The sequence below is a fragment of the Ceratotherium simum genome, chromosome 9 (genome assembly GCF_057802395.1).
Source record: "Ceratotherium simum simum isolate JZ-2026a chromosome 9, ASM5780239v1, whole genome shotgun sequence".
NCBI lineage: Eukaryota > Metazoa > Chordata > Mammalia > Perissodactyla > Rhinocerotidae > Ceratotherium > Ceratotherium simum.
The window spans coordinates 2,888,276-2,900,892 of record NC_141908.1 but is presented as its reverse complement, the minus strand read 5'-3'; the positions used below and the strand labels follow the sequence as shown (position 1 = coordinate 2,900,892).

Sequence of the window (12,617 nt, the reverse complement as noted above, 5' to 3'; positions counted from 1 at the left end):
TATTATATATTTCCAAGAATCCCCAAGGTACAATTCTAATAGTGAGCCATAAGTGAAATCTGACTATGGAAACAGCCTCAGGGATGGACTCCTGACGTAAGTGGAAAAGCTTCATGTGACAATAGTTAGCCCAAGTGACCATTACCGATATACTCCTTGGGAGGAGACTTGCGCTTCTCAGCCTTCACCAAAAGACTCTTAGCAGTGGACTTCTCATCATCCGTGCTGTTCGTCTCCATCATATCCCCTTCTTCTGTTGAAATCACGTGCTGTTGCTTTCGAGGCTTTTTCCTTGGGGAAGCACCAGGTGGCAGGTCACTTGTAGGCATGGACAGGTTGTTAGCCAGCAATGCAAGAGCTGGAGATACAGTGTTGGTAGCCAGTGGAGGAACTGCTGTCATAGAAAGAGTGCGCATATGTGTGAGAAACCAAACATAATGGAAAACTTCACTTGACTGCCACCGAGGAGAACAATTAAGACAGAAAAGAGAGCTAACATTCATTGAGTCTTCCTATGCGCCGAGCACTGTGCTAAGCACTCTAACTGTGGCAGAGGCTGCCAACTGCTTCCTAATACCCCACAACTTCACCTTCCTTAGTACAAGGACCCTTACTTTTAGAGGGGCACAATGCCATTCAGCTGGAAGACTCTGTTTACTAGCCTCCCTTCCCTTACAGTTAGGTGTGGCCATACGCAATGAACATAGAAATGTTTTGAAGCACTTTTAAGAAGTTTCCTTAAAAGAAAGGTGTGACCTTCTACTCCTTGTCTTTTCTGTGACCCTGGAACTCAGATGTGATAGCTGGAGTTCCAGCAGCTATCTTGAATCAAGAGCGTGGGAGTCAAATCCTAGAGGCAGTAGGAGCCTGGATCCCTAATGATTTTATGGAATTCACATACCATCCCTGGACTGCCTTCGCTATTCTTGGAGTACACCAAGCATGCTCCTATTCTGAGGGCTTTTACACTTTGCTGTCTTGGTCTGGAATGGTCTTTTTCCAGATATCCTCATGGCCAGCACTTCATGTCTTTAATGTCTCTACTCAAAGATCACTTCCTCAGTGAGACTTTTCCTTTAAAACTCTGTTTTGTGTGTGTGTGTGAGGGAGATCAGCCCTGAGCTAACATCCGTGCTAATCCTCCTCTTTTTGCTGAGGAAGACCGGCTCCGAGCTAACATCTATTGCCAACCCTCCTCCTTTTTTTCCCCAAAGCCCCAGTAGATAGTTGTATGTCATAGTTGCACATCCTTCTAGTTGCTGTATGTGGGACGTGGCCTCAGCATGGCTGGAGAAGCAGTGCACAGGTGCGCGCCAGGGATCCGAACCTGGACGACCAGTGGCGGAGCGTGCACCGCTAAGCCACCGGGCCGGCCCTAAAACTCTTTTTAACATCACAGCTCCAGCCCTAATGTTCCCTTCCGTTTTGTCCCTGCTTTATTGTACTGTCTGTCGCCCTTGCTAGAGTGTAAGCTCCAAGAGGATGGAGATGTGCTTGTTCTGTACAAGACTCTACCATCAGTGCCTGGTGCAGAGCCCTCCAGTTTCAGGTGGGATTACTGGATTACTGCCAGCTTCCCAGCAGAGCGGTGAGAAGAAATATCCCAAACGAGAGCGCAGATGAGCAGCAAGATGGAGAACATTTCGTTTCCCCTCCTGCGTTATCTATGGTATCTTTCAATGCAAGTGCCGAGGCTAAATGTGGGTACCAGAGAAGGATATTTCATGGCATCATAAATGAAAATAAATAAGTAAGCAAACAAATAAACAGCAGGTTTAAAATCTGTAGACACAGCACGACCACGTCTCTTTCCAAACAAACGGCATGGAGAATGGAGGCCTTCATGTGCTGAAACGGTGAGAGGGCGATGCCGGGTGACTGGAGCAAAGAATGATTTGCTTTCCACTTGGGCTCTGTCAGTAGTTTATAAATTTCCCACACTGAATGTTACTTTTGTAGTCAGGAAAAACAAGGTTCTACAATAAATTATTAAACAAAACAAAACAACAAAACCTCCAAAGTGACGTGCCTTTCATAAACTGGAAGTTTAGAGTTGAAAAGAGGAAAGAAAAGGGGTAATGAATAGTTTTAAGATTCTACTTATCACATATAAGTTTATCAAGAGTATTTTCAACAACATAAATCTCACTTTATTACATAGCAAGGCAACAAAAATTAGCATGAAACAAATTATAAATAACCAGTACTTAGCTATGATCATATCTTGACCCCTTTTACACGGTAGTATTTTCTTAATGAATACAAAGAAGCTCTATTTAAGGCTATTCTTGGGGAAATATTAATCTTTTCCATGATTTTGGCAAGAAATAAAATTAATTATAGAAGGCAGCAAAATGGTTTGTTTTCAAAAGAAGTTTAATGCTTTCTTCTATTTATTAAAAACTAACGTTATACAAATTTAAAATGGGCATCAAGGAATCAGGCTTCCTGGCAGAGGCTTACACAACTGTCTGGACGCTGAGGCGAGTTAGGAAAAAGGGAAGAAGCAACTACCAATGAAGAGGATTCTGTGAATGAACTCACCAGAAACCGGCCTCATGATGTCCATAGGTTCCACTTCTTCTTTAACTTTTATCTCAGGTACAGGAGGGCCCAAAACGGAGGAGAGACTGCCACCCACAGCTGCTGAGGGTGCAGGGGCAGCTGCAATGGTAGTGACGGGTGGAGTGACGGGAACTGCTCCAGGAATGGTTGAAAGGGCGACCGCTGGTTGTGAGGGGGGACTAGCTGCTGTAATCATGGTTGGAATGGTTGGTGGTGGCTGCTGAGTGGTGGGAGGGACTGCAATGGTGGGCTGATCATTTTGATTGGACACGGTCTCCACGGACACAGTGACTGGAGTGGCCATCGATACGTGGATTTCTGACTTAGGTTTGGCACTGGAACACAAAAGCAAAGATGATATAGCAAACAACAGAAAACTGCCTTAACCCACAACATCTCAGAGGATGGGTATTTGTCCAATTCTTTTTGTACAATACACAGCACAAGTAAAATTCTATTCCTTGATTCTAAAAGTTGAACTTTAAGAAACTTTTAAAAGGAATTCAAGTTTTCTTTTTTTTTTTTTGATGAGGAAGATTGGCCCTGAGCTAACATCTGTGCCAATCTTCCTCTATGTTGTATGTGGGACGCCGCCACAGCATTGCTTGATGAGTGGTAGAGGTCCGCGCCCGGAATCTGAACCTGCGAACCCTGGGCCACCAAAGCAGAGCATGCTGAACTTCACCACTGTGCTGCCGGGCTGGCACCTCAAGTTTTAATAATATCCCCTCCTTGCTCCACTCCCACCAAGTTTTTATAACCAGTAACAAAATTAACTTAGAAATCACTCAAAGTCATGTCAATGAAAGACAACCAATTTTCATTACATGAAGTCCATTTTTTCTCTAACAATTCCTTAACGCCTATCCTGTCTTAGAAGGATTTTTTTAAATTACAATTGTACTCATTCTTCATGTGTAGTTTCTCGTAAACTTATTTCTTATAAAACAATAAACTCACACACGGCAAAGATCCAAAAGAACACGAATTGAAAATAATTTCCTTGGGGCCGGCCTGGTGGCATAATGGTTAAGTGAGCACACTCCACTGCGGCGGCCTGGGGTTTGGATCCTGGGCATGCACCAACACACTGATTGTCAAGCCATGCTGTGGCAGCGTCCCATATAAAGCGGAGGATGATGGTCACGGATGTTAGCCCAAGGCCACTCTTCCTCAGCAAAAAGAGGAGGATTGGTAACAGATGTTAGCTCAGGGCTAATCTTCCTCACACACACACACACACACACACACACAAAAAATAATTTCCTTCCACTTATCACATCCAGCCCTCTACCCAAAGGCACCACTCCTGTAACTCTCAAGGATATTTACCAGAGATCCTCCAGGCATCTCAAGTAGCTACAGATACAATGTTCAAAAATGTATACCCTATATTTTCAGTTTTACAGAAAGGATTCATTCATCTCCTGACAAATTCTTCTTAAACATTATTTTTTTAAGTAAAATATTTCATTTAATAGCTATAAAGGTTTACCTACTTGTATTACTACTGCTGAAAATTCAGGATTATCAAAGCAACATGAAACAATACCCCTCAAGTTCAAAGCCAAAAACAGTTTGACTTCCATAGGCAAAAAATTCAACACTGATCTAAACTCACACCATATACAAAAATAAACTCAACAAAGATCATAAATCTAAATGTAAAGTGTAAAACTATAAAACTTTTATAATAAAATACAAAATAAAACCCAGGATTAGGTGAAGTGTTCTTAGATATGACACCAAAAGCACAATCCATAAAAGAAAAAACTGACAAACTGGGCTTCATCAAAATTAAAAACTTTTACATTGCTAAAGACCATTTCAAGAGGTTGAAAAGACAAGGGCATAGATGGAAAGAAAATACTGGTGAAACACATATACAACAGGATGGACCCTGAGGACATTATGCTAAGTGAAATAAGCCAAAAGGACAAATACTATATGATTCCACTTACATGAGGTACCTAGATTAGTCAAACTCATTGAAAAAGAAGTAGAATGGTGGTTCCCCGAGGCTGGAGGGAGGGAAAATGGGGAGTTGCTGAATAATGGGTATAGAGTTGTAGTTTTGCAAGATGAAGAACACCTTCAGATCAGTTGCACAACAGTGTGAATATGCATAACACCATTGAAAAGTATACTTAAAAATGGTTAAGGTGGTTTAAAAACAAAACAAAGAAATCCCACATTGATAAAGGAATTATATTGAGAATATATAAAGAACTCTGTCAACACTAAGAAAACATACAATCCCATTAGAAAATGGGCACAAGATATGAATAATGAACAGTCACTTCACTAAAGAGAATTTTCAGAAGGCTAATAAGCACATGAAAAGATTTCCACACCACCAGCCATCAGAGACATGTAAATTTAAGCCTCAATGATATACCACCACACACTTATCAGAATGGGGAAAATAAAAATCTAAAAACCTTGTAATATCAAGTATAGGAAGGACGTGGAGCAACTGGATCTACAAAAACCCTCCTAGCACTAATAAATGAATTTAGCAAGGTTGGAGGCTAAAAGATCTCCTATGGCGACCGTGGGAATTTAAAATGGGATGGCCACTCTGGAAAACAGTTTGGAAGTTTCTTATAAAATGAAATATATATGTACCATGCAACTCAGCAACTGCACTCTTGATAATTTTTACCCTACAGAAATGAAAATGTATGTCTACCAAAAAAGATGTATATGAATGCTCATAGTAGCTTTATTGGTAATAGCCCAAACTAGAAACAACGCCAGTGTACTTTAATAAACAAATGAATAAACAAATTCTGCTACATCCATACGATGCAGCACTACTCACCCAAAAAAAGAACTACTGATACACACTACAACTTGGATGGATCTCAAAAGTACTATTTTGAGTGAAAATAAGCCAGTAACATTAGGTTACTGTAAGCCAAATATATATATACATATATGTAATAATTATGAGATTCTATTTACATATAACTCTCAAAATGACAAAATTATAGTGATGGAGTGCAGGTAAGTGGCAAGGCATTGAGGTTGGGCGAAGAGTGTGATTGTAAATGAAGGAATGTCTTCGTGGTAATGAAACAGTTCCATATTCTGATTATGATAATGGTGATACAACTCTATTCATGTGATAAAACTTCAAAGTCATATACACCAAAGGAAAAAAAAAAGTGCATATAAAAACTGGTGACATTCTAATAAGGTCTGTAATTAAGTCAATAGTATTGTACCAATGCCAGTTTTTTCATTTTGAAAATATACTAGGGTTATGTAAGATGTAATCATTGGGGGAAGCTGGGTAAAGGGTACTTTCTGTACTACTTTTGCAACTTTCTTCAACTCAATTATTTCAAAATAAGTATTTAAAAAATAAGGTTGGGGTAGAGGTTAAGGATTATTCTGGAATTAAAGAGAATTAAAAGACAAAATAGGGCCAGCCCTGGTGGCCTAGTGGTTAAGTTCAGCGTGCTCCGCTTCAGCGGCCCACATATTTGAAAAAAAGAGGAAGACTGGCAGTGGATGTTAGCTCAGGGGGAATCATCCTCAGCAAAAAAAAAAAAAAAAAAAAAAAAAGGCAAAATAACCAGAGACACCAGCAAAAATGTGGGAGTAAGGATCTCGGAAAATTCTCTTTCATAAAAGCAACAAAAAATTGGCAAAAAAAAATGTCACAAACAACTCTTTCAGAACTCTGGAAATTAACCAAAGGCTTTCAACAATCTGGCAAAACTATTTAAGAAAACTGGCCAAATCTCAGAACAGTCAACTTCGTGGTATTTTAACCTGCCCTGTTTCCATTTCTTCAGCTCCAACTCCATGGTAGGCTTGCAAACCAACAGTCCACACTCACAGTCAAACCAGCAGCCTGGCAGCTACCAGGGGGTTGGAGTCCCTACAAATCCTCTTTACCAGAGAATTATCATTATATGACCTGTCTGGTTGCTCCCATTTGCAAGACTGTCTTATTTGACCTGACTTGGAACTTGTCCAGTGCAAATACCCTTTTCCCAAGGGATGTTTGTCGGAAAAAATTAGAGGCACTTGACCAGCTTCTGAGCTGACCAAGAGGATGCTAACAATTGGGCAAACAATAAGCTACCCAAAAAGCTTTAAAGGAAAAGCTGGAGAATGAAACATCCACAGGGGCTTTGAAAAGCTCCAACATATTTCTGGCAATCTAGGAAGCAACACACACATGTAGGACTGTGTGCATACCCAGGGCTGTGCACATGCCCAGGACAGAACTAAGAAGGACCAAAGCTCTCACCTCTGGCTGCCTGTGAGGCTCTGTGCAAGCAGGAAGAGAAGGGTAAGGCAGAGTTGTAAAACAGGGTACCCACCCCAGGACACACACAGAGCCCCCTGGCAAACAACGGGAGACTTACTGGTTCCCGGCATTCAAGCAAAGTTGTTCTATCACTAGCTGACTACAAAGTTAACTGAGTAGAGAATTCAGTGGCCATACTAGACAAAGATATAGAGGTTAAAGAATTAGTTCAGAAAAGTCACTAAACAAACAACCACAACTACAACAAGCAGGAGCCAACAACAAACGCCAGGCAGAGGTGGAAATCTCATTTTCAGAGTTCATTATATTGTTTAAAATGTCTAGTTTTCAACAAAAAATCCTGAAGTATGTAAAGAAACAAGAAAGTACTGTCAAAAACAGCAAAAAAAGCAGTCACTAAAACTGCCACTAAGAAAGTTCAGATGTTAGACTTACTAAAGAATTTCAATTACCTATTTTAAATATGTTCAAAGAATTAAAGGAGATCATGGCTAAAAATCAGCATGAAAATGACGACTTAGCAAATAGAGAATATTACTAAAGAGATAGAAATGATAAAAAAGACCAAACAGAAATTGTGGAGTTGAAAAGTATAAAAACTGAAGAAAAAAATCAATCGAGGGACTCAAAAGCATATTTCAGCAAGCATAAGAAAGAATCAACACACTTGAAGACAGGTCAATTGAGATTATCCAGTCTGAGAAACTGAAAAAAAATGAGAGGAAAAATAAACAGAGCCTCAGAGATCTTTGGGACAGCAATAAGTATACCAACATATGCATAATAGGAGTCCTAGAAGGAAAAGAGAGAAAGGGGCAGAAAGACTATCTGAAGAAATAACAGCCAAAAACTCCCCAAACTTAATGAAAAACATTAATCTATACATCCAAAAGTTCAATGACTTCCAAGTAGGAAAAACTGAAAGAAACCCACACCTAGACACATCATAATTAAATTGTCAAAATGCACAAGTATTTAAAAGTGAAATTCTGTAATTTAACTGCACCAAAAAAGGTAATATATGGCAAAATATTAAAACAGTTAAATCCAGTTGAATATTATTATTTTCTCTATTTTCCTCTACATTTATAGATTTCCATACTAAGAACTTAAAAAAAGAGAATGTTTGGGCCGGCCCCGTGGCTTAGCGGTTAAGTGTGCACGCTCCACTACTGGCGGCCCAGGTTCAGATCCCAAGCGCGCACCAACGCACTGCTTCTCCGGCCATGCTGAGGTCGCGTCCCACATACAGCAACTAGAAGGATGTGCAACTACGACATACAACTATCTACTGGGGCTTTGGGAAAAAAAAGGAAGAGGATTAGCAATAGATGTTAGCTCAGAGCTGATCTTCCTCACACACAAAAAAAGAGAATGCTATAAGTTGAAGACATCACCTAGAAAAAACAGACATTTCCAATTTAAAATTCTCCCAGCTATTATATCATTTAAGAATGTGGGTAGGACTTCTATTTATAGAAGATGGCAAAGACATACTTTTTCCTATTCCTCCCATTAGTATAGCTAAAAATCATGAGTATTATATATAAAACAAACAAAAAAGCTGCTGAAAGGTGAAGAGAAGATGGACTGGCTAGGGATCTCAGGACCCAAAGACTGACACAACAATGAGTTCTTTGGGTTTCCTTTCTCCCTCGAGTATCCCAGACTGGGTGCTGGAGAGCTGGCAGCCCAGAAATGTCAAAGGACACAGACAAAAAAAGTCCCAAGAAAAGTCTGCTCTCTCTAGGCACAGAACCAAGAAAGGAGCAACTTAGCAAGACAGAAAGCCTTTAGACAATAACCTCTCTACCCCAGAGAAACATCACAGAAACAGTTGTGGCCCCATCCCCATTCCCTCTGGCAAAGGCTGAGGAGAACCTACACTTAAACACTTGCAAGGCTGTAATGAGGCGCCTTAATCTTACTCTCTCCCCCAGCTCTCTACTGAAGTTGTGTCAAGAGGCAAAGCAGGGAACCTGGACTTCAATTCCCACCTGGCAGTAATGAGGCAATGCTTTCTCTTCCCCAGCTGGGGTAGTCTGAGTGGAGAAAACAAAGCTATAAATAAACTCCCATGTCTCATAATACCTAAAAGGTCCAAATAGAAAACCATTCATCCAATCAAGAGCCAGGAAAATCAAGTTAAGTAAGAGATGAATGATGTAGGAAATATCTCACAAGGACTTTAATACAGATATCATAAGAATGCTTCAATAGGCAATTACAAATTCACTTGAAACAAATGAAAAAATAGAAAAATCTCAGCGAAGAAATCAGAAGTTATAAAAAGAACCAAATGGAAATTATAGAACCGAAAAATACAGTAACCAAACAAATAAACTCATTGGATGTTCTCAGCAGTAGTTATGAGAGAGAACAGAATCAGTGGACTTGAGGACAGATCAGTATAATTTACCTAATATGAACAACAGAGAGAAAACAGACTGAAGACTGAGGGTAGAATAGACATTTTCTGATATGCAAAGTGTCAAAAATTGACATCTTATGTATTCTTTCTCTGCTACAGAAGAGGTGCTCTAACAAATCAGGACAGTGAACCAAGAAAAAAGAAATATACAGGCTCCAGGTGATGAGTTGAAGGGAATTCAGAGCGTGGAGAAAGGAAACACCCGGGCTAATAGCTGGGCACCCAGTCCAGAGAGCAACCAATGCAGACTGGGGCAGGTGGAAGCAAGGCTTCAAGGAGGCGTGCCATCAGGAAATGTGGAACTGACAGAGATCTCGTAGGTCTGCCTGTATTTAGGGTTTTTCTATAGTTTTGGTAGAGAGTTTGAGGATGAATTAGTGATTAGCAGAGAAAACCTACGCAAACATTAGTAGTAGCCTTGCAGTACTATGTGACGTTTTTAAATTCAAATTTTACATTTATTTTGACCAGTTTTTGGATTTACTTTCTAAATCTGTTTTCTACTTTATAGTATTTTAATTTTCCTTAATTTTTTTGTTTTGAATTAGTAATGTATTCACATTTCAAAAGATGTATTGAGAAGTCTCCCTTCCTCAACCCACACACTACCATCTCCACACAATATCACTCTATTTCAGTACTTCATTGAATCTAAGCTGCCAACACCATACAGTACACCTGTATTTTGTGTACCACTTAAAAATAATGATAGAATATTAACATGTACTCAATTTTAAATCACATATTGATTTCAAAGATGCTGACATGTATGTCTGCTCTTACTTGTAACATAGTATGTTCTGTACGATTTTTTGTCCACTTTTTTCATTTCTATCCTCTATGTTTACACTGTTTTCTGTTTTAATTTTGTCTTCATTAAGTGATAGTTTGCTCTAGATCTTTACTGAGTTCTGTCAACTTGTGTCATCTCTTTAAGTTTTGTCATTTACTTGGGAGTCTTTGCATTTCATCTTTGTGTGTTTTCCTTCATAGAAGTTGTGGTTACTTCATCAAGTAATTTATATTCATAGTCAAAAAATTTTGTTATACATTTCATCTGTCCCCTGTAAATGTTTTTCTGGTGAGTGTTTTTTTTTTTTTTTTTGTGAGGAAGATCAGCTCTGAGCTAACATCCATGCCAATCCTCCTCTTTTTGCTGAGGAAGACCGGCTCTGAGCTAACATCTATTGCCAATCCTCCTCCTTTTTTTCCCCAAAGCCCCAGTAGATAGTTGTATGTCATAGCTGCACATCCTTCTAGTTGCTGTACGTGGGACGTGGCCTCAGCATGGCTGGAGAAGCGGTGCGTTGGTGCGCGCGCGGGATCCAAACCCGGGCGACCAGTAGTGGAGCGCACGCACTTAACCACTAAGCCTTGGGGCCGGCCCCCCTGGAGAGTGTTCTTAGTGAACAAATTAGTCTATTTTGTTGCTCTTTTCCTACTTTTTAATTTTAGTTATCCTCATATCCTTCTTTTATTACTCATCAGTGAATGAACTGGGCTAGTCCTAAAAACAGGTATTTCCATGAGATAGCTATTTCCTTTCACTTGGGCGTGGGAGAGTGGGGAGCTAGTTATTTTCACAACCAAATGCCCTCTTTTTCGGGTGCCACAGAAACAGACTGCCTACCGCAAATAAGGCTAGTCTGGGCACCTGTGTGGGGCCCCACCTCCACAACTTTTCTGAACGATGCTAATTCTAGGAAAGATTCTACAAATAGCCCCTCCTCACCCAAGTTTCTGCACATGTTGTTGCTCGCCAAGGATATACTTTTATACTTCACAGTGTGCTCTTCACCTTCAGGAACTAATTTTTCTAGCACTTTAAAAGTAACTCCATATGTTACTTTGATAAAAAAAATTTTCATTTTAAACAATGAGAAACAATGTATTACATTTGTAAAATTTTACATTTCGAGTTGGCAAGAATATGGAGAAAATGGGAACACATATTTCATGAGGATGTAAACAGGTATAGTGATTAGAAATCAGAATTTAACCTGCACATTTACTCTGACCCAGCAATGCTACTTCTAGAAATACATCCCAGAGACCTGTTTGCAAAGGGGCTCGATGATAAAGAGATTCACTGCAGCATTGTTTATTACAGTGATAAATGGGAATAACTTAAGTGTTCATTAACTGAGGACTAATTATGGCACCAACACATCTGGGAAGATCACACATTATAGAAACATGTGGTTTTTCACCTTCCTGACCTCTAAAGATGGTATGTCCTAAGGCGTAGTCCTTGTACCACTTCCATTCTCTATTTATACTGTCAGTGGGATCACTTCCACTTTCATGGTGTTAAAGAACATACATCTGCTTTTAATTCCCAAATCTTTATCACCAGCATAGACCTCTATCTCCAATTCTAGAACTGTATAGACTTCAGAATTTTATATCCAACTACGCACTTGACAACTCTACGTGGGTGTGTCTAACCACTTGGAAATCTCAAAAGTAAAATGTCTAAAACCAAACTCTTGATTTTGCCCCCCGCTATTCCCATAGGCTTACTCATTTCAGAAAAGATAATTCCTGATCTATAGTTGCTCAGGTAAAAATTTGCAGCTATCATTGACTCCTCCCTTTCTTTCTACTCCATCAGAAAATTCTGCCAGCTGTACCTTCAATACATATCCAGAATCTGAACTCTTCTTAAGACTTTTATTACCTCCATGCTGGTCCAAGCCACTAAGAAAGCCTAAGGTTCTATCACATCTCTTGCCTTCTTGCAGTTTATTCTCAGCATAGTAGTCAGAGTAACCCTTTTAAAAATAGGTCAAATTGTGACTCCTGTGCCTTAGTCCTCTCACGGCTCTCCATCTCACCCAGAATAAAATCCAAAGGATTTTGAATGGCCCACAAAACCCAACATAACCTGGCCCTCAATTATATCTCTGAAACATCTTGTACAACTCTTCTCCTTGTTCTAGGCTGGTCTCTCTTGCTACTCCTTGTGTATTCCTAATACACAGCCAGCCCTCACTTGGCACAATGCTGATATGTGTGAATTTCACATATATATGTGTAACTATATTACACCAGTCCCCCACCAACACTGTTCAAATTTCAGTTACCACAGCATATTAACTTGAGTAATTGATAAAGTGCAAACTTTGCTGCTAGCTCTCCAGTCCACAAATCACTCTGTAACAGTTGTGCACGATGATTTGTGACCAATTACATGTCTTTTGAAGTGTGTCGGTGATTGGTCACTGCACATCTGTTATTCCATTCACGCAGACAGCAAAGCATATAGTTGTGCTGTCTCATTTCCCAGTGATAAACCCATCTGAAATTTTACACAAGTGGATGATCGAAAGA

The 12,617-nt window shown here is 39.8% G+C and overlaps 1 protein-coding gene across 14 annotated transcripts in view; it reads right to left on the bottom strand.

The window, feature by feature from the left end:
- The window catches only part of SAP130 (Sin3A associated protein 130), a 78,448-nt gene that overhangs the window by 20,145 nt on the left and 45,686 nt on the right, over nt 1–12,617 (bottom strand). For 13 of the 14 annotated variants that reach the window (XM_087435004.1, XM_087435005.1, XM_087435003.1 and 10 more), the window contains 2 exons: nt 2,545–2,900; nt 146–394 (listed from right to left, as the gene is read on the bottom strand). In XM_087435004.1, coding sequence (XP_087291130.1) covers nt 146–394; nt 2,545–2,900 — 605 coding nt within the window. The remainder of the gene's footprint in view (nt 1–145; nt 395–2,544; nt 2,901–12,617) is intronic. The other variant, XM_087435001.1, reaches the window with a different exon arrangement.